Source organism: Aythya fuligula, chromosome 15 (genome assembly GCF_009819795.1).
Source record: "Aythya fuligula isolate bAytFul2 chromosome 15, bAytFul2.pri, whole genome shotgun sequence".
Lineage (NCBI taxonomy): Eukaryota > Metazoa > Chordata > Aves > Anseriformes > Anatidae > Aythya > Aythya fuligula.
Window position 1 is genome coordinate 8595060 of NC_045573.1, and position 23728 is coordinate 8618787.

The following is a 23728-nucleotide window of genomic DNA, read 5'->3' on the forward strand; positions in this document are numbered from 1 at the left end:
TCCTCCCCTGTGGGGTTGATCCTTCCAGCTAAAGCCAGCAGAAGCTCTTTAGTGACAAACGGGGAGCTGAAGCTGCGAGGTGCCACATAACTGGGCTGCTACCAAGGAGAGGACACCACTCCAGGTGGTCACTCACCACCCACCTTGCAGAAGCCGGGCACATCCCCCAGCACACATGCAACCCAGCCTTAAGACTTGTATCCGTCTACATTATCAGCGAGCTTAGGAAACTACAGCCAGCTGTCTGGCTGTTCAGGCGACTCCTCCAGCCCAAAGTGCAGAGAGAAACCACCACCCAGCCCCACCATCGGAGAACAGCTACAAGGCCCTGAGGGTCCCCCAGGAGCTCCCCAGGCTGCCCCCACCGAAACCCCAGCGCAGCCCCCACCAAAACCCCAGCACAGCCCCCACCCCTCACCTGCTGCCGGCCACCCCACATCCCGCAGCAGGCACCTGGGTCCCTCACCCTGCCGGCTCCTCCCGCAGCCCTGGACCGCGCCAGTGAAGTCCTGCTCCTGAGGCTTACGGAGAGGGAAGGAGCAAAACGATCGTTTGTTTTTTTTGCTTTACCTGGTGCAGAACACGTCACTTTATTTCCAGCTGATCTCTCAGGCACCCGCCTCCCCTCCAGGAGTTAAGGCATGCCTTGCTGTTGGCTCAGATCGCAATAGTAAAGGGACACAAAGTACAAAGAGACAGAAAGTAATTAGTTTCAGACACGTGGTGTGTTAACATTGATTATTGGATTAATCATTTGTATAGCAGAGAAAAAGAAAAATCTTGACCTTGCATCTTGTATTGCAGGAAGGCTCATTTAGTGGTAAAAAAAAAAAAAAAGTGAGTTCACACTAAAGCTGGCAGTACTTAGCAGCTTCTGGGTGGGGGATTTCATACCAGCCCCAGCCCAGGTTGCTGAACTCTGTAGGGAACATACAGAATTTCTTCACCTTTAGCATGATATGTACCTCTCTGGTTTTATGTGTTTGTTTGTTTTGTTTTATTTCATTCAACTAAAGACACCCTTACCAGCCACTGGGGAATCAGTAACAAACCAATTTGCTCTGTGTTCAGAAGCTGTGCTGTTTTAACGCCTGAGGACCACTTTTACCAAATGGATGGTGCTTTTCCAGCTCCTAAACTGGGTAAAACATGTCTATCCTGTACCAGGTGCATTCAACATAGAGTTAGGTGAGGTTTCCTGGTCCTACTTTATGTTTTGCCCAAAGCAACATTCCTGACGTGACTGCAGAGGACTTGTCTGTAGATCTCCTGCACTGATCCAGGAGCTGCCTGCATGTGGCAGAGACCGCAGAGAAAACACAGGGTAGTTGAACAGAAGAAGCCCCAGAATTGAACAATCACTAAGAACTTTTGTGAACCTTTAGTAGCCATTTTAAACTGTGGCATTATGAAGAGGAAATTGAAAGAAAAAACGTCCTGGAAATGTGCTGTTTCTAAATGAGACAGCCGGATCTCCAGCATTGTGGGAAATAGTATATGGCACTGGCTTTTGTGCCCAACACAGACTAAAAACTGCTACTTGTGTGAACAGAATACACTGGACAAATAATGCAAGAAAAGAAGCTGCTGCAATCGCTGTGCGACTGGCAGACTCCAGCTCTATCACCTGCTCACCTCAGTGTGCTACTCTTCCTGTTCTCACACCTAAGATTGCTGTGATCCTCGAAATTAACTGAAACATTGCCAAGTGCCTAAAAAACTTTCTCTAGTGAAAGAGAGAATAGACCATGTTCTCACATAATTCCTGGGAAAGTTAATCTTGTTTCAATTTGTACAATCTGTATTTAAATTTGTTCTTACAGGGTCATTAACCCAATGTTTTTCTACCCCCACGGCATTTCAGAAAAGTAATCTTATTAATCAGCAAGTATATTACCTTTCTGCTTTTTATTCTTAGGGGTAAGAAAAGGAACAAAACCAAAAAGCAATATTGACAATATTAGTTATATTGTAGACTGATATACCAGCATGAAAACATGAATATCTACAAAATGTTTTTCTGAAAAGTAGTTCAGTGCAATAAGGAAGTCCCCGTGCTTTAATTACATCTCAGTATTCTCTGTATCTTTATTCCTCTGCAAGTAATACATCAACTTATTAATCATAAACATGTACACCTAAATTACTTTGAGTACATTTAGATGTCAGCTTACAGTTTTATCATTAACATTTTATGGTTTTATTATGAAAAGTGATGTAGCCATATCGAGTCTTCTTGCTGATAAATCAATTTGAAGATCACATACCTGACATGATGACACACAGGTGAGAGAAGTTAAAAAAAAAATCTCCTTATTTATGTCTGATTCATCATCCTGAAACTTAATGACAATTCTTTTTAACAGCTACTGCAGGAAGTGGATGAGAAATACTCAGAAAAATCTTGTCTGTTTAACTATCAGTAAAACATAGTAAGAAATGCCAGAAATGCTTTGACTTTTTCTCATGTAGTATGTGGAAATTACTGTAGGTTTCATTTTACTTAACACTTTTCCTCACGTACTTGGTATTTTCACACCGAAGGTAAGAATTCCTCCAAACAAGGCAGGGAGTTCAGGCTTATGGTCTGACAGGACTTGACCAAATATCAATTTGCAAGGAGTTTTTAGTGCACCTGGCACTGTCAGGTACCAGTAAGGGACGACACGTAAACAAAACCCACCTCCGAGCCAATGCACCTCAGCCTTCCCCTCACTCGCTGGGTGTTTGGGCCTCATTTCGCTACAAAAAAAAAAAAAAAAAAAGAAAAAGTTTTTCTTAGTGTCTATATGCCATGTTTCTTCATGTGGTTTTTAACTAAGCCTTGGGTATGAGGAATGAACAGACTTTAATGCCCCAAAGTCTGAAATCCTTCTTTTCAACGCCCGAAGTGATGCCGAGGAGGGAGGGACCCGGACACCTCAGCCACGGTGCCGAGCCCCCTCACCTCAGCCGCTCCTCACACCGCGGGGCTCCGCCGGGCGGGGACGTGAGGAGAAGCCCCCCCGCCGCCACCACCCCCTTCCCTCAGCCGGGGACAGCCGCTCCCTTGGGGACGGGGACGGGGACGGGGATAGGGACGTGAAAGACCCCAACCTCGGCCCCCCGACCCCCTCAGCCCAGCCTGAGGGCGCCCCCTTCGGGTGAGGCGCCCCACGGAGGCGGCCCGGAGCGGGAGCCTCGCCCCCGCCCCGCCAGCGGCCCCGGCCCCGCGGCAGCCTTCGCCTCACGACTCCGCAGCGCCCGGAAACGGCAGCGCCGGGCTGGGGCGGCCCCGGGAAGGCGATGAGCGGCTTCGGGGTCGCCGGGGAGCTGCCGGCATGGGGGGCGGACGGCCGCAGCGGTGAGAGAGCGGGGACGGGACGGGACGGGACGGGACGGGTGAGGGCTGCGTGAGGACGGAGCGGCGGCGGGCGCCCGCGGGGAGGGAGCGGGGAGCTGAGGGAACGGGGTGAGGGAGCAGCGCTGCCCCCGTCCCCCCTCAGCGCCCCGGGGTGCCGGCGGCTGTAACGGGGCTGCCCTCCTCGCCGGCCGGGTGCCATGTTTTGCGCGAGCTCTGCTCCTCACCGCCGTGCTTCCTCCGTCCCGCAGAGATGTTTTTCCCCGAGGAGGCGCACGCCGCGGCACCTGCGGATTTCCTGCAGGAGCTGCCCAGCTACCGCTCCGTGCTGAGGCGCCGGGCCGGCCCCGGGGGCGGCCACGACCCGCAGGGCTCGCTGGGGGCCCGAGCTGGAGAGGCCCGGGGGCCGCAGCCCGAGGGAGCCGAGCTGGACGCTCGCCCCCTGAGGGAGCACGCCTTGAGCATCGCGGAGAAGAGGAGGTTACGGTGAGTCTTCACGCGTTTTTTGACTTTTAAAAAAGGTACACGCTGTTACACGTACGTGTATTACGATGGGAGGCAGAAATAGAATGGGGTTTAGTCGGCCCTGTGGGGCGCGGCTTTGAAAAGAAGCCCCCCAGGCTCTTCCCTCACAAAACAGGGCTCCCTGGCACATCCTCACCTGCGGAGGTGGGACTGGGGGCTCTTGGCTGGCATTAAGGAGCATTTGACCAGCTGAGCTGGAAGAAAAGAGAACTGCGAATTACCTGCTGCAGACAAACATGTTCCTGGCTTCTGAAACGATTCACTTCCTTCTGTTGTCTTGGGGTTTTGCCCTTTTAAAGATCATCTGTCATTAGAGTTAGTCCCTTCTCTCTCTGCTGTGCCTGCTGCTGTTCCTCATTCCCGTTGGCAGTTTTCTCAAATACACCATGCTTTCCCTAATGTGTTGCATTCTGCCTGGAAAGAGCTTTTTGAGACTTTTTTTTTTTTTTTTCTCTCACCCTTTCTTAAATTGTTGGTTTTTTTTTTTTTGTTGTTTTTTTTTTGTTTTTTTTTTGTTTTTTTTTTGCCATGAGCAGTTCCTTGTCCTCTGGTGGTAACCCTCAGCTGGGGCTTGTGTGCTTTGCCCCGCCTGTGTCTCTTGCTTGTAACCTGTCTGTTGTCTCCTGTCCTGCTGCTAGCCTGAAAGCTTTTCTGGGAAAAGAGTCCATTACTTGGTTTTACAACATTATTGTCTAGGCACATTTGGACCTTTAGATCAGGTGCTTGGTAGTTGCGGTGATGAGCTAGGGGAGAGGTGAAAGTACAAACAGATGCGCCACAGAAAACTATTGCTTGCAAGAGCAGCTGGAAATGGGAAGGACCAGGTAGGGGTGGCTGAACCTGGGTAACAACTCTTGCAGCCTGCCTCTGGAGTCAAGCTTAATGCTGCAGATGGTACGCAAGGAGCTACAGAAGATCTAGATCATGGTAAAGGAACGTTCTCCATACACGGAATTTTATTTGAAGTTGAGTGTATAAAGCTTGATTCCTCAGTTAAAAAGGAATTGCAGTTCTGTGGCCATGGTGCTTGTTAGGGATGGAGTTGGGATGTCCTGAGCTTGTTGACAAGTTTCTAATGCCATGGGATTCTGGTGGGGCTCCTTGGCTCCTCCACAGATCAGTAATTGTGTGTGTATTGTAAGCAGCTGCCAACACAAAATGCTTGATATAATAAATGCTGAATACTCAGTGTCTGGAATGAATATGCAGCCCACGCCTACATTTAAAATGCAAAGCAAACACAAGCCAGATCGTTCTGTGAAGTGTTTAAAACATTGCATGCTGTAGCCTGTAGTTTCCATACAATGAAACCTTTTGTGAGTATTTACACTTAAAAATGAGATCATCTTCTGCTTTTTGATAGCCGCAAGCAGGGTTTAATCAGGTTTCCTATCCAAATCCTTATTTCATGTTCAGCTGAGTGGAATGAAATTAATATCACCTTAAGTTATGGAAACCACGTCAACATAGAGCACATGTGGCAATAGCTGTGGTCCTGACACAGTACACTGTTCAGTGAGTCATTTATGCATATAAATAGGGTTTTGTACAAACTATTAAAAAATCAGAGCCTTTGTCTTCTGCTCTAGTGCTCCTTCCTCATGGGTACTTAACTGCTGCCCTTCTTCAGGGGTGTCAGGCTTTGGAACAGCATTTGCTGCAAACACATCAGTTTTCAAGCTATGTTTCTGGGGGGGGCTGTTTGTTTTTAAGGTTTCTTAAAACAAAATGCAAACGGTGAGCAACTCAGAATTCTCCTTGACACTGTTGCTGGCCACGTAGCAGTTTTTAAAATGAAAATGTATATGCAGATTGTATAAAAATCTACAAGGAATTATTGAAAAATCACCAAAAATTGCAGACAATTTGTGGTCATCTTTGACATTTGTTTGCAGATTATTCTTAGAATGGTTTACACCCATACATATTTGACAAAGAAACAATTTTTCAAAGTCATTGAGTTAGCAGTTTACAGTGAATTTTAGGAAAACCGAATCAGTAAAAGTTAATAATTTTTAAAATGCTTGTTTTATGTTATGCACTGAATTTAATATTGAAACCTATTCATAGCTTTGGATAAGGTAGTTGTTTTTTTTTACCCTACAACATGTTTTGACCTTCATTCTGATTTTGAAATCTCTTGATTTCTTGATTTTCTAACAAAAATGTTATTTTTCTATTTTGAACAGCTGCATTTATAATGTTGTAAGAGGGAAGGTAAATAGTTTATAGAGATAAAAATTTTAAAACAGGATGTCTTTACTAACATGCTTTTGAAGAATTTTCTCTTCCTTTTTCAGCCATTTGTGAATATGAGATTGTTGACACTGACTTCTCAAAGATCCTGCCAGGAAGTACAGCTACGTGTTTTTTCTGTGTTGTCCTATTATCAAGTTGATTATTTTTTTTCTAGGAGAGGCAAGTGTTTTCTACGAGAGGACTTGCTGTATTTGAATTAACCTGATAAGACAGTTAAGAAGAGGAACAAATGGGGGCAACTAGCATACGTTACTCCAGCTGCTAGCACTGTGATACCCCTCTGAAGGCTCCAAGCAGGCTCCACTGCACTAGGTCCTGTTACATGCAATGAAAAAGTATTTCTTGTGCTCAGTAATTGTATTTCGTCTTTCTTAGGGATTATCAGCAGGCCAATATAAAATATTTATCTGGATGGAATCAGTGGAAAAGAACGAGTAGTAAATCATGGAGCAAAGTTCTCAAGGATATCAAGGAATCGTTATCTTACTTGCAGCTTTGGCGGCATGATATTCACAGCATAGAAGGTATTCACCTTCTTTTGGTTTCTCCTCTTTCAACTTGCTCTTTTATTAGTGGTTTTACATGTCAGATGTACTTGTATGGGTTAAACAGTTACCCTCATTACTGGTGATGAGAAAGTGTTAACTGTATAAAACAGGATAGATAGAAATATAATGGTGAAAGTGATTAAAAAGTCACATTGCCTTTTCCATTTCTAAAAGCCCACAGTGCTTAAAACTGGCTTTAGTAATGTTTCTTTACTACTGCTATATTATTATTGTTAGTGTAACTGAAATTCTAATTTGTTTGTACTTTTCAGTGATCTTTATCATCTTAATTAGTAATACACATGCTTCTTTTATTCCCAGGGAAATTTGGTACTGGCATCCAGTCCTACTTCTCCTTCCTTCGTTTTCTGGTCCTGCTGAATTTTTTAATTTTTATCCTGATGTTTGGTTTTGTTACCTTTCCCACTGTCATCTCTAAATATGGAATTTTCAACAGTAGCTTTGCTAAAATTTCTCCAAAGAACACAGGTAAACATCTTCTCTGTGTACTGCTGTTGTTTGTAAGATTTCCCTATGCCTTTAGTTTTTCCCTCACCCACCAGGACAGAGAAATACTGTGTTGTTTTTGTTTGTTTGTTTCCTGTAAGAACATGTCATACTTGAATTAACTTGGTCTGGCAGTTTAGTGGGCATTACTATTAGAGTGACTTTTCCTGCCTTTCTTTTAACAGACTCTCTCTGCACAGTTTATACACCTAGTGGTAATAAGGGACTTGTTTACTTCTATACTTACCTCAAAGATTTGCTCACTGGAACTGTAAGTAATTTCATTTTTTTTTTCCCTTAAGTTTCACATAACATGTAAAACACAAAAATATTTTACTTAAGGAATTGTGCTTTGATAATTTTCAAAAATGTTAAGGCATAGGCTCACTGGGTAAAATTAGCATTTATCCCTTACCTGTGAGAAGGGCATTTTTAAACAGATTTTTACTGAGTGTCAAGCTTCATTGCACACTGCAGCCTGTGCCTCTCTTCCCCAGCTGTTAAATGGTACATGATCTAGAGCATGCCTCCTCTTGTGCTTTCTGTAGCTTATTAGTGTCCCTGTCACAGTGCTGTTTGATTGGAGAGGGGAGGGATTTTAAGTATGGAGCGTCCACATGACAGTTAGAAGCATGTCAGTATTTAGAAGCTACAGACTGTTGTAGCTTGCTTGTGGCCCCAACAGAAATTTTAAATTTACAAAACACTTGGTTCAAACCAGGTAGGATTGAGCCTAGCAGTCGTTGCTACTGTTACAAATTCTTTTTTAACAGTGTTCTTCGCATTTTCTCACAGGGATTCCTGGAAACAACAAGTTTGTTTTATGGCTATTACGCAATAGATGCTGCAGTGCTCCGTAACGTGAGATACAACTTTCCACTAGCATACCTGCTGACTACATTTGCCTACCTTGCGCTAAGTCTTGTCTGGATAATAAAAAGGTAAAGATGTGGGTATACTTCATTTACTGCTATGTGTTGCACAATTTATGTTGCGTTCTCACTTGTAGGGAACACTGAATTACAGAATAGTTCTATATGGAAATGGAGAATCTTTTGAGGTTGCAACACCACAGTGGCCTTTGCCTGTTTTTTGGGGAGCTGAAATGGGGAGTAAGGGAGAACACAACTCCAACAATATTTTATATATGTAAAAATAGAAAGAATGAACGTGGCTAAACGGCACAGTGAATTAACCTGTGTTGGTCTCAGTTGTCTTGGGTTGCTCCAGAACCACGCACTGAAATTTTCTCAAACTCAATGATACAATACAGATATTCCTGGTTGCTCTTAGGGAATTATTTAGGCTTTCAGCTAGGTTGCTTGAGCTGTAGGGTTTTTGTGTTTTGGGTTATTTTTGTTCCCTGTGGCTCCAGGGAAGTGGTGGAGTCACCATCCCTGGAAGTCTTCAAAAGACGTTTAGATGTAGAGCTTAGGGATATGGTTTAGTGGGGACTGTTAGCGTTAGGTCAGAGGTTGGACTCAATGATCTTGAGGTCTCTTCCAACCTAGAAATTCTGTGATTCTGTAAAATATGTCCTGAATGAAGTAAAGTTGTGCTTTTCCTTAGGTCTGCGTCAGGATTTAAGCGGAGTTTGGTGCATGATGAAGATCAGTTCCAGAGCTACTGTAATAAAGTCTTTGCAGGCTGGGACTTCTGCATTACAGATCTGAATGCAGCACGGCTAAAACATCGCAGCTTGCAGTACGAGCTCCAAGTGAGTATCTAGTGTATTTTTCTACAATTACCGTTTAATATAACTTGGATGACTAAAAAGAGATGTGTGTAATTGTGCAGGTAATGGAATAAGGATAAGAAGGATTGAAGTAGTTTACACTGGGAACCAGGGAACCACATCCTCTTGCATGCTTTCTAGGTAGCTAGAACTGTGGTATAACGTGACAGGAGTTGGTACTGATGTTGAAGGCCCTTCCTCGATTCACTGGGGACTGAAGCCAAACCTGTTTGCTGTTTATCTGCCTCTTCCTCACACTCCAACCACGCTTCCTGTGTTAGTTTCTACGTAATGAAACAGGAAAAGCTATTCTAGTTGTGGGCAAAAAAAAAACCCTTTACTGTTGGGAGTCAGTTTGAATATGCTGGATTGTAAGTCTGCAACGTGTTAGGTAGTTGTTAGGAGAGGAATAACATTCAGAAGGGATACTTCACAAATTCAGTGCATGGTTGTCATAAGAAGATGCTAAAATTTTTTCACTAGCTGTCTTTGACATATGTGCACATTCAAAATACTGAGGGAGCTAATAAATTTACCAAGTATCTTTAGAGAGCTCTGAAAGGCTTTTTGGGTGAAGCCAGTTACCTTTTTTTTTTCTTTCCTATCTGTACACTGGAAGTGGAGTGAAACAGTGACCTCTAAAAAAATATTTCCGCCTCAAGCCACAAAGCTGTAATTATCGATTTCATAAATTACAGTGAGTTGCTTTCTGCTCCAGTAAAGTTCAGTTGCCATCTTCAGGGTTTTGTTTTTGTTTTTTAAATCTTACAGCCAGAGCCACATAGGCTCTTACTGCATTTTTGCCTCAAAAACTCATATCTTAAAAAAACAACCAACCACCACCAACAAAAACAACAAAAAAAAATTGTCCCTTTTGTTTGAAGGAAATGTTTGAAGTTCTGTTTCTTTGTTAAGTTTTTGTTTTCTTTGAAATACTATTTGAAGGAAATGAGTCCTCAGAAAATACCTGGATAATTTGGCTTTGTCCAGGTTATGTTGCCTTCACAGTCAGTACTCTATTTTCACATGAGTTAAGATGAAATATACAAAGTTTACATGACTAGTTTCTCCAGGCTGAGCTTGTTTTTCTCTGTGTCAGCTTCCACTTGACCTTCACAGAGCAGAAAAAGTTTGAGTCATAACTTACCTTATGGAGATGAGCAGGCCGGCCTGTTTCAGAGTTTAGTACCAAGCTATCTGAGACCAGTCTCTCACAATAGACAAGCTGTCTTTCTCAAGAAGATGTTACTAATACAGTAGATGTAATAGGTTACAAGTTGCTTGTCTTTGGCTACTGGGCCCCCAGACTGAGGAGACAAACCATGCTGGGCTCCCACAGGGAGTTCCCATTCCTGCGTGGACATGTTTGTGGCAATGAATAGGCACTCTCAGTTCAGTCCATTTGGGCAGGCTGTAGAGTGACCCTCCTAGAACAGGCTATAGATTTGCATATCACAGAGCCTGAACATCCCAGAGGTAGAATATACGGTGTCAAAAGTTATATCCTGCATCAAAAAATGAAACTTTATTTTTCTTTTGTTTGTAGACAGACTTGGAGGAAGAAAGAATTAAACGAAAAATAGCTGACAGGACAATGAAAGAAAAGCTACGCATCTACTCTCTGAGAATATTTCTAAATATAATTGTTCTTGCAGTTTTATTGGGATGTTTTTACTCTATTTATAAAGCAACTGCCTTCTCTCAAGAAAAGTCCAATGTAAGTATCAGACGTGACCTTAGGACAGATTCAATTAAGTGTGGTGATTAGAGCAAGAGGAAGTGTTGTGAAAGCCAAGTATCTTAATATAGCACCTTTCACGTAATGGATCTGAAAACACTTGCTTTCTAAAAGGCCTATACTTACTAGTAGCAGAGAGTGAGAAGGATCAAGAAGCATGTGCAAGAAAAAGCACAATGATGTCTTCCTCTGATGCAAAGGCTTCTGTCTCGAGTGCCTTGGAGCAGCTGAAAAAAAAAGCAGCCCTCGCTTTCCTTGCCATGTAACTGTTCTCACATCTGTGATCTGCTATACAACCACTAGTGTGTCTGGGCAATGAGCTGACTCAGGGAACTGAGTCAAAACAAACTTCATTATGGTCAGTTTCTTGATCTGGTTCACTGTTCAGCTGCAAAAACAAACAGTAAGGGAAGGGGAGAGCAAAGATTATGATCTGTATTGTGGCTTGAGTTACAGCTGTGTGGTGAGACAGGAAGTCTTGGAGCAGGGAGTGCTTTGCAGAAGAAAAGGTTCTTGCATCAGTAGTGTAAAGAATACAGTTGTTAGCATGTTCACCCCTGGCAGGACAAACAGATGGGAAGAGTGATTCAGAAGCAGAACAGCATGAGCAAGCAGCAGTTTAACAGTTTCACAACAGTAATTGAGCTCTCTGTAGGACTCCAGGGTTAAAGGATCCTAATAGAAATGGAGCTTTATGAATAAGAGTTGATATCTTGACTTTGCCTAAATTATTAGGTAGAGGAGCTTGTTAAAATAATGGGAAAGTCGGGGAGCTGCTTGGCACCTGTAAGAATACCTTGAAAAGTGTTGGCATTTTGGCATAGGTCTAAAAGCTGTTAGATTTAGTGCTAGGCTAGGTAATATGGCCACATGCAAGTCTTGGTGAAAACAGTCTCTTCCAACAGAAGCTTTGGGGAAGCACTAAAATATTCATAGCAGAAGGAAGGGAGAAGAAAGCAAGGGTGTGTAGCAGCAAACTGCAGAAACGGCAGTGGTCAGGCTTGTTCTAAATATAGGAAGAAGCTGAAGACAAAACAGGTGCTGCCTGAGTTCTGGGTAGGTATCTGAAAGGAGCAAAATGTCAGAAATGTATGTGTGCATGTAGTCTCATGTTTCTCTCATCTCTTGTACAGAACGGCAGCAATACGGACTTCCAGACTAATCTCTTAGTTCAGTATTTGCCTTCAATGGTGATCACGTTGGCCAACTTTGTTGCTCCTCAGATCTTTTCAATTCTGATCAGATTTGAAGATTACTCACCAGCCTTTGAAATCAAGCTGACACTGTTGAGGTAAAGATGGTTTTATTGTAGCCTAGGATGTTTGAACAAGTTGTTCTTGAGAGGTTAGAGATATTGTAAACATTCCAGTATCAAGACACAGAGAGGTTGGACTCCCTGCAGTGGAGGGCCTGGGCACTGTAAGCCAGGCAGGCATTGTTTGACTTAAGTTTCATTGGAAGCTTTCATTTAAAATCTGGAAACAGTCTCCTGTTTGGTGACAGTACAGTGCAGCCATTTAGTGTCCAAGTTTCTCTCTGTTCCATTTAGCTGTGTGATCTGGACATCTTCAACAGTCTGAAAGTTTGTAGGGAAATTACTAGAAAGTGCTGCCTGCAGAGCTGTCAATTCATACTGCTTTATGTGCAGCAGCTCCCTGGATGAGCAGTTGTGTGTGCACAGCAACCAGCTTTACTCGTGCTACAGTGCTATACAGCAGCTCAAGGCAGAAGTTAAAAGTCTGGGGATAAAAGATACCTTAAAGTGACAGCATGAAGAACTGGAATTTGGCAGCTTAAGGTAGTAAGATCCAGACTGAAGCATCTGAACTCTGGTCAAGCCCCTGTGCTTTTTATTTCTGATGTGGCTTATTGTCTCTGAAGGCCCGAAGCCACTGAAGAGGAAAATGCTGCACACAGAGTTGTCATCTGGCCTCTCAAACTGTTCTTGAGAGAATAGCAGCCCACTGTGGGTTGAAGGACTGAACTTAAAGGACTGATCTAAAAACAATACTGTGAAAAGAAACTAAGGGACTGTAGCCTGAAGGTGAAAAGTGATTTAACCTATTACTAAAGAAAGCAAGCTTTATCTGCTTGGTTATTTCATTAAAGCTCTCGCATTCTGGCCTCTGTGCAGCTTCGTTGGGCTCCTATGCAAACTGAGTCAGGTGCCAGAATGGCTGTGCTTTGGCACTTTTAAAATTGGGTTTTTCTTTTCTTCCAGGTGTGTCTTTGTGCGGTTGGCCAACATTGGTGTTCTCTTGTTCTCACTGTGGAGTCAGATCCATTGTGACGATGACAACTGTAAGGCCTGTGGATACAATTACAAACTTTATCCTGTAAGCAGATTTATCTTTATTTGCAAGTTCAGATGATTAAAAACAAAGATTCTTTTTCCATGAGACTTGCTTGTTTAGAGCTATTCAGATTTGGACTTGAGGTTGTCATTCATGTTGTACTTAGTGCTGCTGCTTACTGCTTAATGCACACCAGTACAACTCTCATACAACTTCCATTTATCTAAAACCCCAATGATCTTGTTCCAGTGACAGGTTATTTAGCTCAGACTTTGTGACTGACATGAAGTTTATTTGAGGTAGCTGTGTTTTGGAGATGGTTGTGTTACTGTCTTTTTGCTTCAATAAGACAAATTGTATTCAAAAACAGACAAAAAGCGTAGCTTGGAAGCTCTGAAAACACTTGAACGCTCTAGAAATGTGATTAATACAACTTGAACTATATTAGTGTTAACTGATTGAAAAGTTTGCTGCTGTAGTGACTGACAGATTTTATTCCCCACTTGTTATTAGACTTAAAATCCTGTTTTTTCCTGACTTGCTTTTATAGTGCTGGGAGTCTGCAGTTGGGCAAGAAATGTATAAGCTGTTAATATTTGATTTCATGATAATTCTTGCTGTGACCCTTTTTATGGACTTCCCTAGGATGTAAGTATTTCTGCCTTTTGAGCGTGCTTTTGCAAAAATGATTTATGAAATGTTTCTTTTTTCAATTATTAATTTCCTATATTTCTAACTCAATTACGAAATTTAAAATAAAACATATTTCTGGCGATTTGAGTACTTGTTTGCTATTCAGATCGATGTAGTTTTTGATATTTTAATCTTCTTTAGACATTTTTATTTTGTGTGGTCTAATGCTTTAATGCTAAATTTCTGTATTCCAGATATTTCAGATGTGTTAGAATTCAGCTGAACTCTAGAACTAATTATGTTTTTTTGTTTGTTTGTTTTTAGGTTGTTAGTTACTCATTGCTCTTGGAAGCTAGTTCAGTGGTGTGGTTTGCAGGAATTTGGGATTTCTGACAATGTCCTGGAAATCATTTATGGACAGACTATCTGCTGGATTGGAACCTTCTTTTCACCACTTCTTCCTGCAATAGCAACTATAAAATACTTCATCATCTTTTACGTTAAAAAGGTAATGAAGGTGTGGTAAATAAAATTGAGCAGCACATCTGTGTTTTTTTGTTTTGTTTGTTTGGTTTTCAATACAGATATTTAATTGATTTAAGACAAACAAAACCTTAAAGACAAAACAAAAAAACGAGGATGCAGTATATTGGAAATGAGGTAATAGAATTCCATTTTCTGTGTGTTTTTTTGCTTTTAAGACAAGGTAGAATTTTCCTTTGAGATCAAGCAAAACAGCACCTTAATGTTGCGCATCATCAATATAATTCATTATGTTATTTTAAAAGAATATCTTTTTATAATAGAAGATAATATATAACAAATCATTGCAAAAAAAAAAAAAGTGTTTACCATTAACAGAGCTTTGAACTAGGACAAGATTTTGCCAAGCTGCTACATATTTGGAAGCAAAATGGGAAATGGAAGATGTATTACATATGAGATGTGATTTCAGTGTATCAGAAGCTTTGCTCTATGATTAGACATCTCCTGTGCAACAATTTCATATCGATCTCTTTAATTTTGACAAGAGGGGATGTATTCAATGAAGCTTCAGCAGATGAAAACTAAAGGATGCACCATAGATCATACACCATATGTCTCGTGTCATTTGGTTCTGTGCAAGTGTGTGAATCTCTCTCTGGATCAAACCCTTCCACAAAACAGGAGATGATGATTTATAGAAGAATATAAATCATTTTTGTCTTATCCCTTCTCAGTCCATCAAAGGAATGATGGTTACTTCAAATACACTACCAGCTAGCAAGATGGGAAAATAAAGTTGGTGGGGGAGGTGTATTTGCGCGTATGTAGACAGATGTACCTGGTAACAGTCTTGCTCCCTTTTCCTCTCCAGATCAGCTTGATACACACACGTAAGCCTCCAGGTAGGCCTATCAGAGCATCGAGTTCCAATTTTTTCTTCTTGGTGGTGCTGTTGATTGGGCTCGTCTTGGCTTTTATCCCTTTGGGAATCAGCATAGCACAGTAAGTGGCAATTTAACTTCTATGAAGTTGGTATTTGCCTTAAGGTTGAAATTTCCCTAGAAAGCAGACACCACATACACTTGTAATAATAAATTAGAATAAAATACACTTGCATATAATGAAGTCAAATTATTATGTAGTCCATATAAACATGGGTTTAAGATGAAGTACGCTTTTACCCCATCGGCAACAAGGTGATGGGCTTGTGTTGGATTATTTTGTCTTTACGTTTTGGTGTAGCATCTCCTTTCTGTTCTTCTTTTCTTTGACAGTATCCCCTCCTCTAAGGCATGTGGGCCATTCAGGAATTTTAACACTTCATGGGCAGTTGTTCCACATACAATACTTGGGTTTCCGACAGGTCTACAGATGGTCCTTAATGGCATAGCATCAGAAGCCTTTGCAGTACCCTTTTTTATGGTTGTCTGGTGAGTAGTGAGAAGACCTTATGTAGTCATGCAGCTGCATGGTTCATTTCCTTCCTTACTGAACTGGTCCCAAACAATTATTGTCCATCTGCAGTTAAAGGTATCAGAGACTCTATGAAGCCTCGGCTCTTTTGTCTTTGCCATTTATTCATGTTTGTCAGGTACTTTGTTCAGTTGGGTTTTGAATGTTGCTAAAAGTGGAGACTCTACAAACTCTCTGAGCAGCCTTTTCCAGTGTTTGGTTGCTCTTGCAGCAATATGGTTTTTCTTTTTTCTTGTGTTTAAATGGATTTTTTTTTTCATTTCAGTTTAATCTGACTGTTTTCAGGCATTTTCTTCAACTTCTATACTTGAGAAACCATGAAATTTATCTCAGACTCCATCCAGCCTTTTCTTCTGAATGTGTTCTCCTGAATTGAACCTGTTGCTGTGTACCGAGGAAGAATCAAGTCCTCTTTTTTGTGTGTGTTTGGGCATGTCTGAACACAACCTGTAAAATCTGATAGAGGCCCTGCCTCTACATCTCCTAGAGCTCTGTCCTAGCCTGCAGACAACACAAATATCTCACAGGTCATTTTGAGCAAAGCTATGCCCTACCTAGCCCAGCTCTGTGCTGATTTTTATTTATTTTTATTTCCCCGGTATTTTTCTCATACGGACAAAACTGTATTTCCTCTGATCCTTAACAGCCTTTGTCTGATCAATTCTGTTTTGTATGATGCTAAGGTATAATGTTGGTTTGTTGTTCGCAGCCTTATTATGTTCTATTTTATTGCCTTGGCTGGAGCCCATAAAAGAGTGGTTGAGCAGCTGAGGGAACAACTGGTTATGGTAAGATTTGACCCACTATCTTTTCTGTGCCCCTGAAATTTTCCTTGTTGTATCAGTAATCAGGCATGCAGAGGAACAACAGTTTTCAAAGTCTTCTGGATATCTGGTTTTGGACAGGCAGTGAAGAATGTTTTACAGGTTACAAGGGAAAAATAACTGAAGTACAGAAGCATTTTTCAGTCTGGTTGGTTTGCTTAGCTATTAGCTGCAACTGTAGCCTCTAAGAAGTGCTGGTGCTGTTCTTTATCCGTTGTCTTGCTTAAATCTACCCATATGCATGTATTTTCCTGCCAAATTAGAACCTCAACCTTGTGGCTCCTGTCTGTTCCACCATCTTATACGACCTCTGTCACTGTTTCCTTCTCTACTGTCATGGACAGGCACCTAATTCACTACCCTTCTCTCCAGGCCTATATTTCTATTAAGTCACATCTGGTCTTATTCCTGACTGTGGGTCCCAGCACTACCTGCAATAGATACTCAAGGTGGAGCAAATCACCACTAACTAGTCTTTTGGAGAATGTCACTAGTGCAGATATGCTTGTTTGCAATCATCAAAATCTGCTGCCATCTACCAGTTTGATATTGTCTGCAAACTGCTCTAGTCCAAATCTCACCTTTTTACTATTTCTCACCTTTTTACTCACTTTTTTCTCACTTTCTTAAGAAAGAATCTGGGTTTTGTGAAGTGCTTATTTTAGATATGACACTTAACAATCTGTCCTTAGAAAAACAGTGTGCTGGGAAGAGATTTTTGAAGCTTATAATGCATTTAGGAGCAAAAGCCTTGCTGCTCTTGCTTTTTATTTCTGTTTGCTCACTGTTGTTAGGCTTCTTGAAGGACATTTTTAAAGGTTTTGGGTCTGTCAGATGTTTCTGCTAGGCCCAAAGCAGAACTTTGAATGTGAGGTAAATGAATTCAAAACCATTGTAAACTTAAAATTGTTTAGGCAGTTGAGGGGATGTTGTTAACTGATAATTAGAGTACCATTTAGTGAGAGCACCAATTTATTCCTAATAAAGAAATAAGCTGTGTATAGGTAACTTGTACTTCTTTTTATCTAGAGTGTACTTTGTATTCTGTCTTTCCAGGAAAGTCGTGACAAGTTGTTCCTAATCAGAAAAATAACAGAAGCTCAGAAGTGTACTTGAAAACCACAAAAAAGCCAGAAGAACTTGACTTCCTGACACTCCTGGAATCGCTAGGTAATAAGAGAACATTAGCGTAATGTGAAAACTGCGAAGCTGACTGGAACTGTGGCACTGCATTCTCTGTCAGGAATACTTAACGTTCTTCATGTTGATTATGCTAGTAGGCCTTACAGTTTCCAAGACTGGAATGTTGTTTATTTGTACTGTGTTAGACCTGTCCAAAAATTGTACAGTAGGACACTTACTGGTGCTGCAATTTCAAGATTGGTAGGGTTTATGATACACCTGTTTTTTTCAGGTGTTTTGAGTAAAATGTAATCAGAACTGAAAGTTTTTTTTAAAAAAGTGTACACTGTTTTTATGAATTATACTTTTAAGAACTGAATTATACTTTAAGAACTGGTGAGGGGAGAGGTGTGATTTTACGTGTTTCCTGCTCACCATATAAAACCAAAGCAAAGCAACTTAATGTCAGCATTTTGAAATAGTCCATAGGAGAAGAAAACATGTAATGGGTTTGAAATCAGCTTTGTAAATTTTTCAAGAGACTTTGATATTTATTTTGCTCTGAGACAGTAAGGCCAGTTGAACACTAGATAAAATGCTTTAGAGAAAACCAGCAGAGGAGAGTTCTGCCTAAACACTGTGAATAGGGAGAAACCAGCAGCTGTCAGGTCACCACGGGGTGTCCCTGCTGCAGTCTCATGGGCACGGAGTAGCCTCTAACACATGTAAGGCTTTATTACTTGCCTTCATTCATGTACAGATGTCTTGAAGCCTGCTCTTTTTGTTCTAAACTGTGAATATTTGAGAGTTATGCTATTTGTAGTTAAAAATACAGCATTCCGAAACTTATATGCCAGTACCCTTTAAATTCTTAGTTAATTGAGGTGACGGAGCTGTGTGACTCAGAAAAATGTTTCTAGGTAGCCTACTATTATTTAAAGATTGTTCCTCTCAAGAACTTGTGCAAAGAATGTGTACATAACTTGAAATTTCTGTCAGGACACTGGTAATTTACATGAGATACCATGTTCTTTTTATGGACTGTTTTGTGATGTTCTCTCTCTTCATTTCTGGGAAATTAACGTGTAATAAATGTCTTCTTTTTAAACCTAGTGGCTGACTTATTTTTAAGAAAAGTTCCGTTGACGCCGTGGGGCTTTACAGATTTATTTTTTCCCCCGTGTAGCGCTGGCTGTGGTGAGGCGGGGCGGCCCGGGCCCCTCAGCCGCTTCCCGCCCAGGCGCGGCGCGCGGCCGGCCCCTCAGCAGCCCCCGCCCCCTTAGCACCGCCCCCCCATCCCCGTTTCCACGGCAACCAGCGGACGCCGCTTCTGACTGACAGCCCCCCTGTCCAATACGGAGGCGCCGAGCGGCCAATGGGAGAGCGGGACGGGGCGGCGGGAGGCTGGCCCGCGGAGATGACGTCAGCGCTCCGCGACGCGGAGCGGCGGGGTCAGCAAAATGGCGGCGGCCGCGGCCCTGGCTCCGGCGCTGCGGCGCTCGCTGGGGCGGCCCCGGGGAGGGCTCGGGGGGGTGCCGCGGCCTTGGCCCGCCTCGGGGGGAGCCCCCAGGCTCCGCAGCACCGCGGCGAGCCTGGACGGCATCAACAGGGCCGTGGTGGACCGCATCATCCGGGTGGACCACGCCGGGGAGTACGGCGCCAACCGCATCTACGCCGGGCAGATGGCGGTGCTGGGCCGGTCGACCGCGGGGCCCGTCATACAGGTGCGGCCCTGCGGGCAGCCCCCGCCCCGCCACGCAGCCGCACGGGGAAGGTCACGGCTCCCCGAGCTGTGTGCCTTGTAGTCGGCGGTTAGGATTATAAGGAGCGGGGGGCTGATCGGGGGGGAATTGCTGCGTGTTGTCCTGGTGCTCTGGGGAAAGCACTTGGAGCATAAAAAGAACTCTTGTGTTCCCTAGCTGTAGCTATCTTATCTTAGAGTCATAGAATGGCTCTGGTTGAAGGGACGCACGGGTCGTTTCATGCCACCCCCCTGCCGCAGGCAGGGACGCCGCCCGCTGGATCGGGTTGCTCAGGGCCTCATTTGACTTGCTCTTGAATGCCTTCAGGGATGGGGCAGCCTGTGCCAGTGCCTCACCACGCTCTGAGTGAAGAATTTACTTTTAATCTCTAATCTGAATCTCCACTCTTTTAGTTTAAAAACGTTCCCCCTTGTCTTGTCATTATCCGATTGAGCGAAGAGTTACTTGCCATGTTTTTTGTGAAGCCCCCTTTAAGCACTGAAAGGTTGCAGTGAGGCCCCCCCCCACCGCAGGCTGAACAGCCCCAGCTCTCTTAGCCTTTCTTTATAGGACAGTTTCTCCAGCCCTCTGATCATCTTTGCGTCCCTCCTCTGGACCTGCTTTAGCAGCTTTGCATCCTTCTTGCGCTGGAGGCTCCAGACCTGGACGCAGTGCTGCAAGTGGGGCTTCGCAAGGGCAGAGCAGAGGGGGACAATCCCCTCCCTCGGCCTGCTGGCCACTACTTTTGTTGCAGCCCAGGATGCAGTTGGCCTTCTAGGCTGCAAGCATACACAGTCAGCTCTTCACTTCCCCTTCTTGCACATTTCCTTTTTGTGATGTTAATAATGTTGCCTTTACAGTCATTGTGTGTGATCTCAGCTGTTTAGTTTACTCTTTCATTTATTAGCTTTATTGGAAATGTTTAACTTTTTCTTTTGGTCTTACGCTTTGCTGTCATTTTTCTTTTTTGCAGCAAATGTGGAATCAAGAAAAAGACCACTTGAAAAAGTTTAACGAGTTAATGATTGCCTACAGGGTTCGACCTACTGTTTTGCTGCCTTTTTGGAATGTAGCAGGTTTTGTTTTAGGTGAGTTTGTCACGTTGTTGCTGGTTTTGCTTTATGAAATTTTTAAGTACTTAAATTTTTTACATTGTTTCAGATTTCATTGCATATGTTTGGTACCCCAATCGCAGGGGCTGGAAGTGCTTTACTTGGAAAGAAGGGCGCGATGGCTTGCACGGTGGCAGTGGAAGAGAGCATATCGGATCACTATAACAACCAGATCAGAACTCTTATGGAAGAAGATCCAGAAAAGTACAAGGAGCTGTTGCAGGTATTTAACCATGACTTGAAAACTAGCATAACAAATTCATTGAACTACATAATGCGACTTGATTCAGAAAACAATATGCTGATTGAATTTGCAGCATATCTCTCTTTGTTCTATCATTTGGAATTCCAAAGTCAATAGGAACATTAGGATAAAAGGATGGCTGTTCCTTCAATAACACTAAATTGATCGAGGAACAAGATTAAAATGTAAGATTAGCTTCAGCATGCTTTCATTAATTCATCACTCTCCATTTGATTGGGAGAATTGTACTTAAATCTTGATTATTTTTAAATGAAAGGAAGGGTTTAGAGGAAAACAAAAAGAAAAAATATGTCTGTATAGTAACATTTTGCTTATACTGCATATGACTGTATCTAGTTTTGAACATTTCAGAGCATGAACGGGGCTAATGTTTGTTAGCGCTGCAAGAGAACTAGTTCCCAAGTACTTCCAGCATCAAACTGGGACACACTCCTGTAGGGTGCTTATGAGGGGCTTTCAAGTGCTGCATGTTCACCTCATTTGTGCTCTGGGTGGTGGGAGCTTGCTCTAGGGCCTGTGTGCACATTTCCAGCTCTCTGCTGACCGTTACTGTGTTCAGCTGTGCTTAGTTTAATGTCTAGCCAAGACTGCATCCTTCCAAATTGTTGTCTCGATACCAAAATAGTATCATAAGTAATCAAATTGTGCTGATCTATGTGAGGAAAATATTGCCCATGAAAATAAGGGCTAAGAAGTGAGTGTGAAATACAGAGGAAACGTTGAGCAGCAAGGTTATTCAGAGTGTCAGTATGAGGAAGACCAGTAATAAAGGTAAAACCAATGCAAACCACTTGGGTTGGGACAGCACCTGAGTGTAAATTCTGAGCGTATCATTAAGCAGTCCTAATTATCTGTAGGTATCTCAAGAGGAAATTCTTTAAACCTTTACGTACTAGTTGAAAAAATTGAGGAGAAAAGTAGTGTTCTTTAGAGTATACTAAAGTGGACAAAAGCCCTGTGGAGTTACAGGAAGACACTGTTACTGATTGTCTGGCAAGACAAGGACTTCAATTTTTTTTAATTAAATTGTCAGTAACTGTTGTATGTGTGAAATTAGTGTTACAAGTCACTATGACTACAGGTTTTCTTAAAACATTGAAAAAGACAGTAGTATACTAAACCATAGCTTAATTTTCTAAAGACTTCTTGAACACTTGAATAGATTTTAAGGGGGATGCAAATAATCCCCTTCTTGGCCAATTGGAGGTTCAGGATTTTGAGAAGCTTTTGAGAGACATGAGCCTCAGATGCCAGTCCTGGTGTATACAACGGTCAACGAGATGTAGTTCTGTATTCTAGCTGCCTTGATTTTTCTGCAAAGTACATTTGCTAATTAACTGCTATTTTTAAAGATAATAAAGCAATTTCGGGATGATGAACGGGAGCACCATGACATCGGGCTGGAGCATGATGCTGAGGGAGTAAGTACGATGTTAACTAATGCGTGCTGTTAGCAAAGATCTAGGTGTGACACTCTTGTCTTCCTTATTCAGTGACTGTGACACAGCTTTTTCTTTGAGAAATAGAAAATAAGGAGCTTGATATTCATAGAATCATAGAGTCTATGATTCTATGATATTCTTTCCTGAAGATAAAGACAAGAAAATGCTGACATAGCACGGCATCTTAGAGCTTTCATATTTCTGGAACGGTTTGAATCTGTTGGAACTCATGTCAAGTGTTAGTGATTGTGTTTTATTAAGAGTTGTCCTCTGGACAGTAAAGATCTTCTTTAAGTTTGAATTAAATATTTTTTAAAATATGGCTAATAAATGCTATTAATACAGTTGGAAAATTGAGGCATCATCTTGATAGATAAACACAACCATGATAGAAGGGGTGTAATACTGAAGTATTTCTGTTTACTGAAGAATACTGTGCTCCCCTGAATATCAGAGGAGGAATGTGTAGCTTCCTCACTTGTTTTTCCTCTTAGCTTATATTTGTAGTGAAATGGAACCTTTATTTAGAATTAATTTTTATTTGGTTTTCTCTAGGGTAGATTAGGTTAAAATACAGGTGAATTTTTTAAAATGTTTACTATTCCTTATGATAGATGTAGTTCAAAGACAACACCACTCTACTAGGATCATTTAGTCTTTTATTCTTTGTTTTACAGGCACCAGCTTATTCTGTTCTGAAGACAGTAATACAGCTTGGATGCAAAACTGCGATATTTTTATCAGAAAGAATATAGTGATATTTTCCATAATGTTTGTGGCAATAAACTGTGAAGCCAAAGATTATGAAAACTGTGGAAGACTAAAATCTATTTTATTCAGGCTTTTAAAATGTTCTTCATTAAACACCTGATTCTGCCATTGCGTTGAGTACTTGTTCAAAAGGTATCTACACTAAAGTCAGTTGAGCTAAATGTGAATGATGATAGAATTGGGTCTATGTGACTTTAACCTCCTTATTCAGAAACTGTTCACAAGGTGGCAGTAAAATATGTTGTATATACATGATTTATATATATGTGTGTATAAAGAGAGTTTGGATATATAGAACATACATATGCACGTATGAAAGTGGTAACTATCTTCTCTGTTGCCTTCAAATTTATATGTTCTTGAAATAAGCTGGAGCTCATGAGCTCATTTTAAAATGGTTAATACTGAATAAGTAGCATATTCTTGAGTTCTATTTTCAGGGTAAGTACATGAAGTCCTAGTAAGTATTTCTTTTCAGTTTCTCTTGAATAAAGATTGTTATTGTAAGACTCTCATTTGAAGACTTATTTGTGGAGGTTTTGTTGTTTTGTTTTCTATTGGCTCAATTCTGAATTATTTTTAACTGAAGTTTTTCTTCCCTTGAATTTGTCCTGAGTGCATGCACTATTTGGGTATATACAGCAGGAGAGAGCAACTTGGAGCACCTGTGGAATTGCACTTAATTTTCTCTTACAGTTTTCACATTTATCTTTGCCTCTAGTCTAGTCTTCAGTGGTTCTTGAATAGAAAGCTGTTGCTTTCTCAACTTTCAAACAATTTCCACGTGCTTCTTGCTGACATCCTGCCATGGACTGATGGGAATGCACAGGACACACTTCTGCATATCTGCTCTGCTAAACTCTAATGAGATGATGAAAGTACGATGGAATTAGTATGCCTTAAACTGGTAGA

General features: G+C 41.9%; 3 protein-coding genes across 3 annotated transcripts in view; 2 read left to right on the forward strand and 1 right to left on the reverse strand.

Moving 5' to 3' along the window:
- TMC5 (transmembrane channel like 5) overlaps positions 1-3658 on the reverse strand; it is a 30906-nt gene extending 27248 nt beyond the window's left edge. Inside the window, exons 1-3 of the mRNA XM_032197333.1 lie at positions 3568-3658; positions 2684-2742; positions 571-649 (exon numbers count right to left, since the gene is read on the reverse strand). The gene's annotated coding sequence lies outside the window, so the exon portion shown is untranslated. The remainder of the gene's footprint in view (positions 1-570; positions 650-2683; positions 2743-3567) is intronic.
- Positions 3214-18596, forward strand: TMC7 (transmembrane channel like 7). Its single transcript, XM_032197334.1, has 16 exons — positions 3214-3343; positions 3592-3826; positions 6500-6648; positions 6994-7161; positions 7365-7450; positions 7975-8120; positions 8749-8896; positions 10461-10631; positions 11786-11943; positions 12874-12988; positions 13497-13594; positions 13904-14087; positions 14937-15067; positions 15340-15495; positions 16248-16326; positions 17419-18596. The coding sequence occupies exons 1-16, from the start codon at positions 3286-3288 to the stop codon at positions 17476-17478; spliced, it is 2142 nt and encodes a 713-aa protein (XP_032053225.1). The 5' UTR covers positions 3214-3285; the 3' UTR covers positions 17479-18596.
- A 348-nt stretch (positions 18597-18944) lies between these two features.
- Positions 18945-23331, forward strand: COQ7 (coenzyme Q7, hydroxylase). Its single transcript, XM_032197948.1, has 5 exons — positions 18945-19208; positions 20200-20314; positions 20422-20561; positions 21956-22024; positions 22723-23331. Exons 1-5 carry the CDS (start codon positions 18945-18947, stop codon positions 22798-22800), a joined length of 666 nt encoding a protein of 221 aa, XP_032053839.1. The 3' UTR covers positions 22801-23331.
- Positions 23332-23728: the final 397 nt, after the last annotated feature.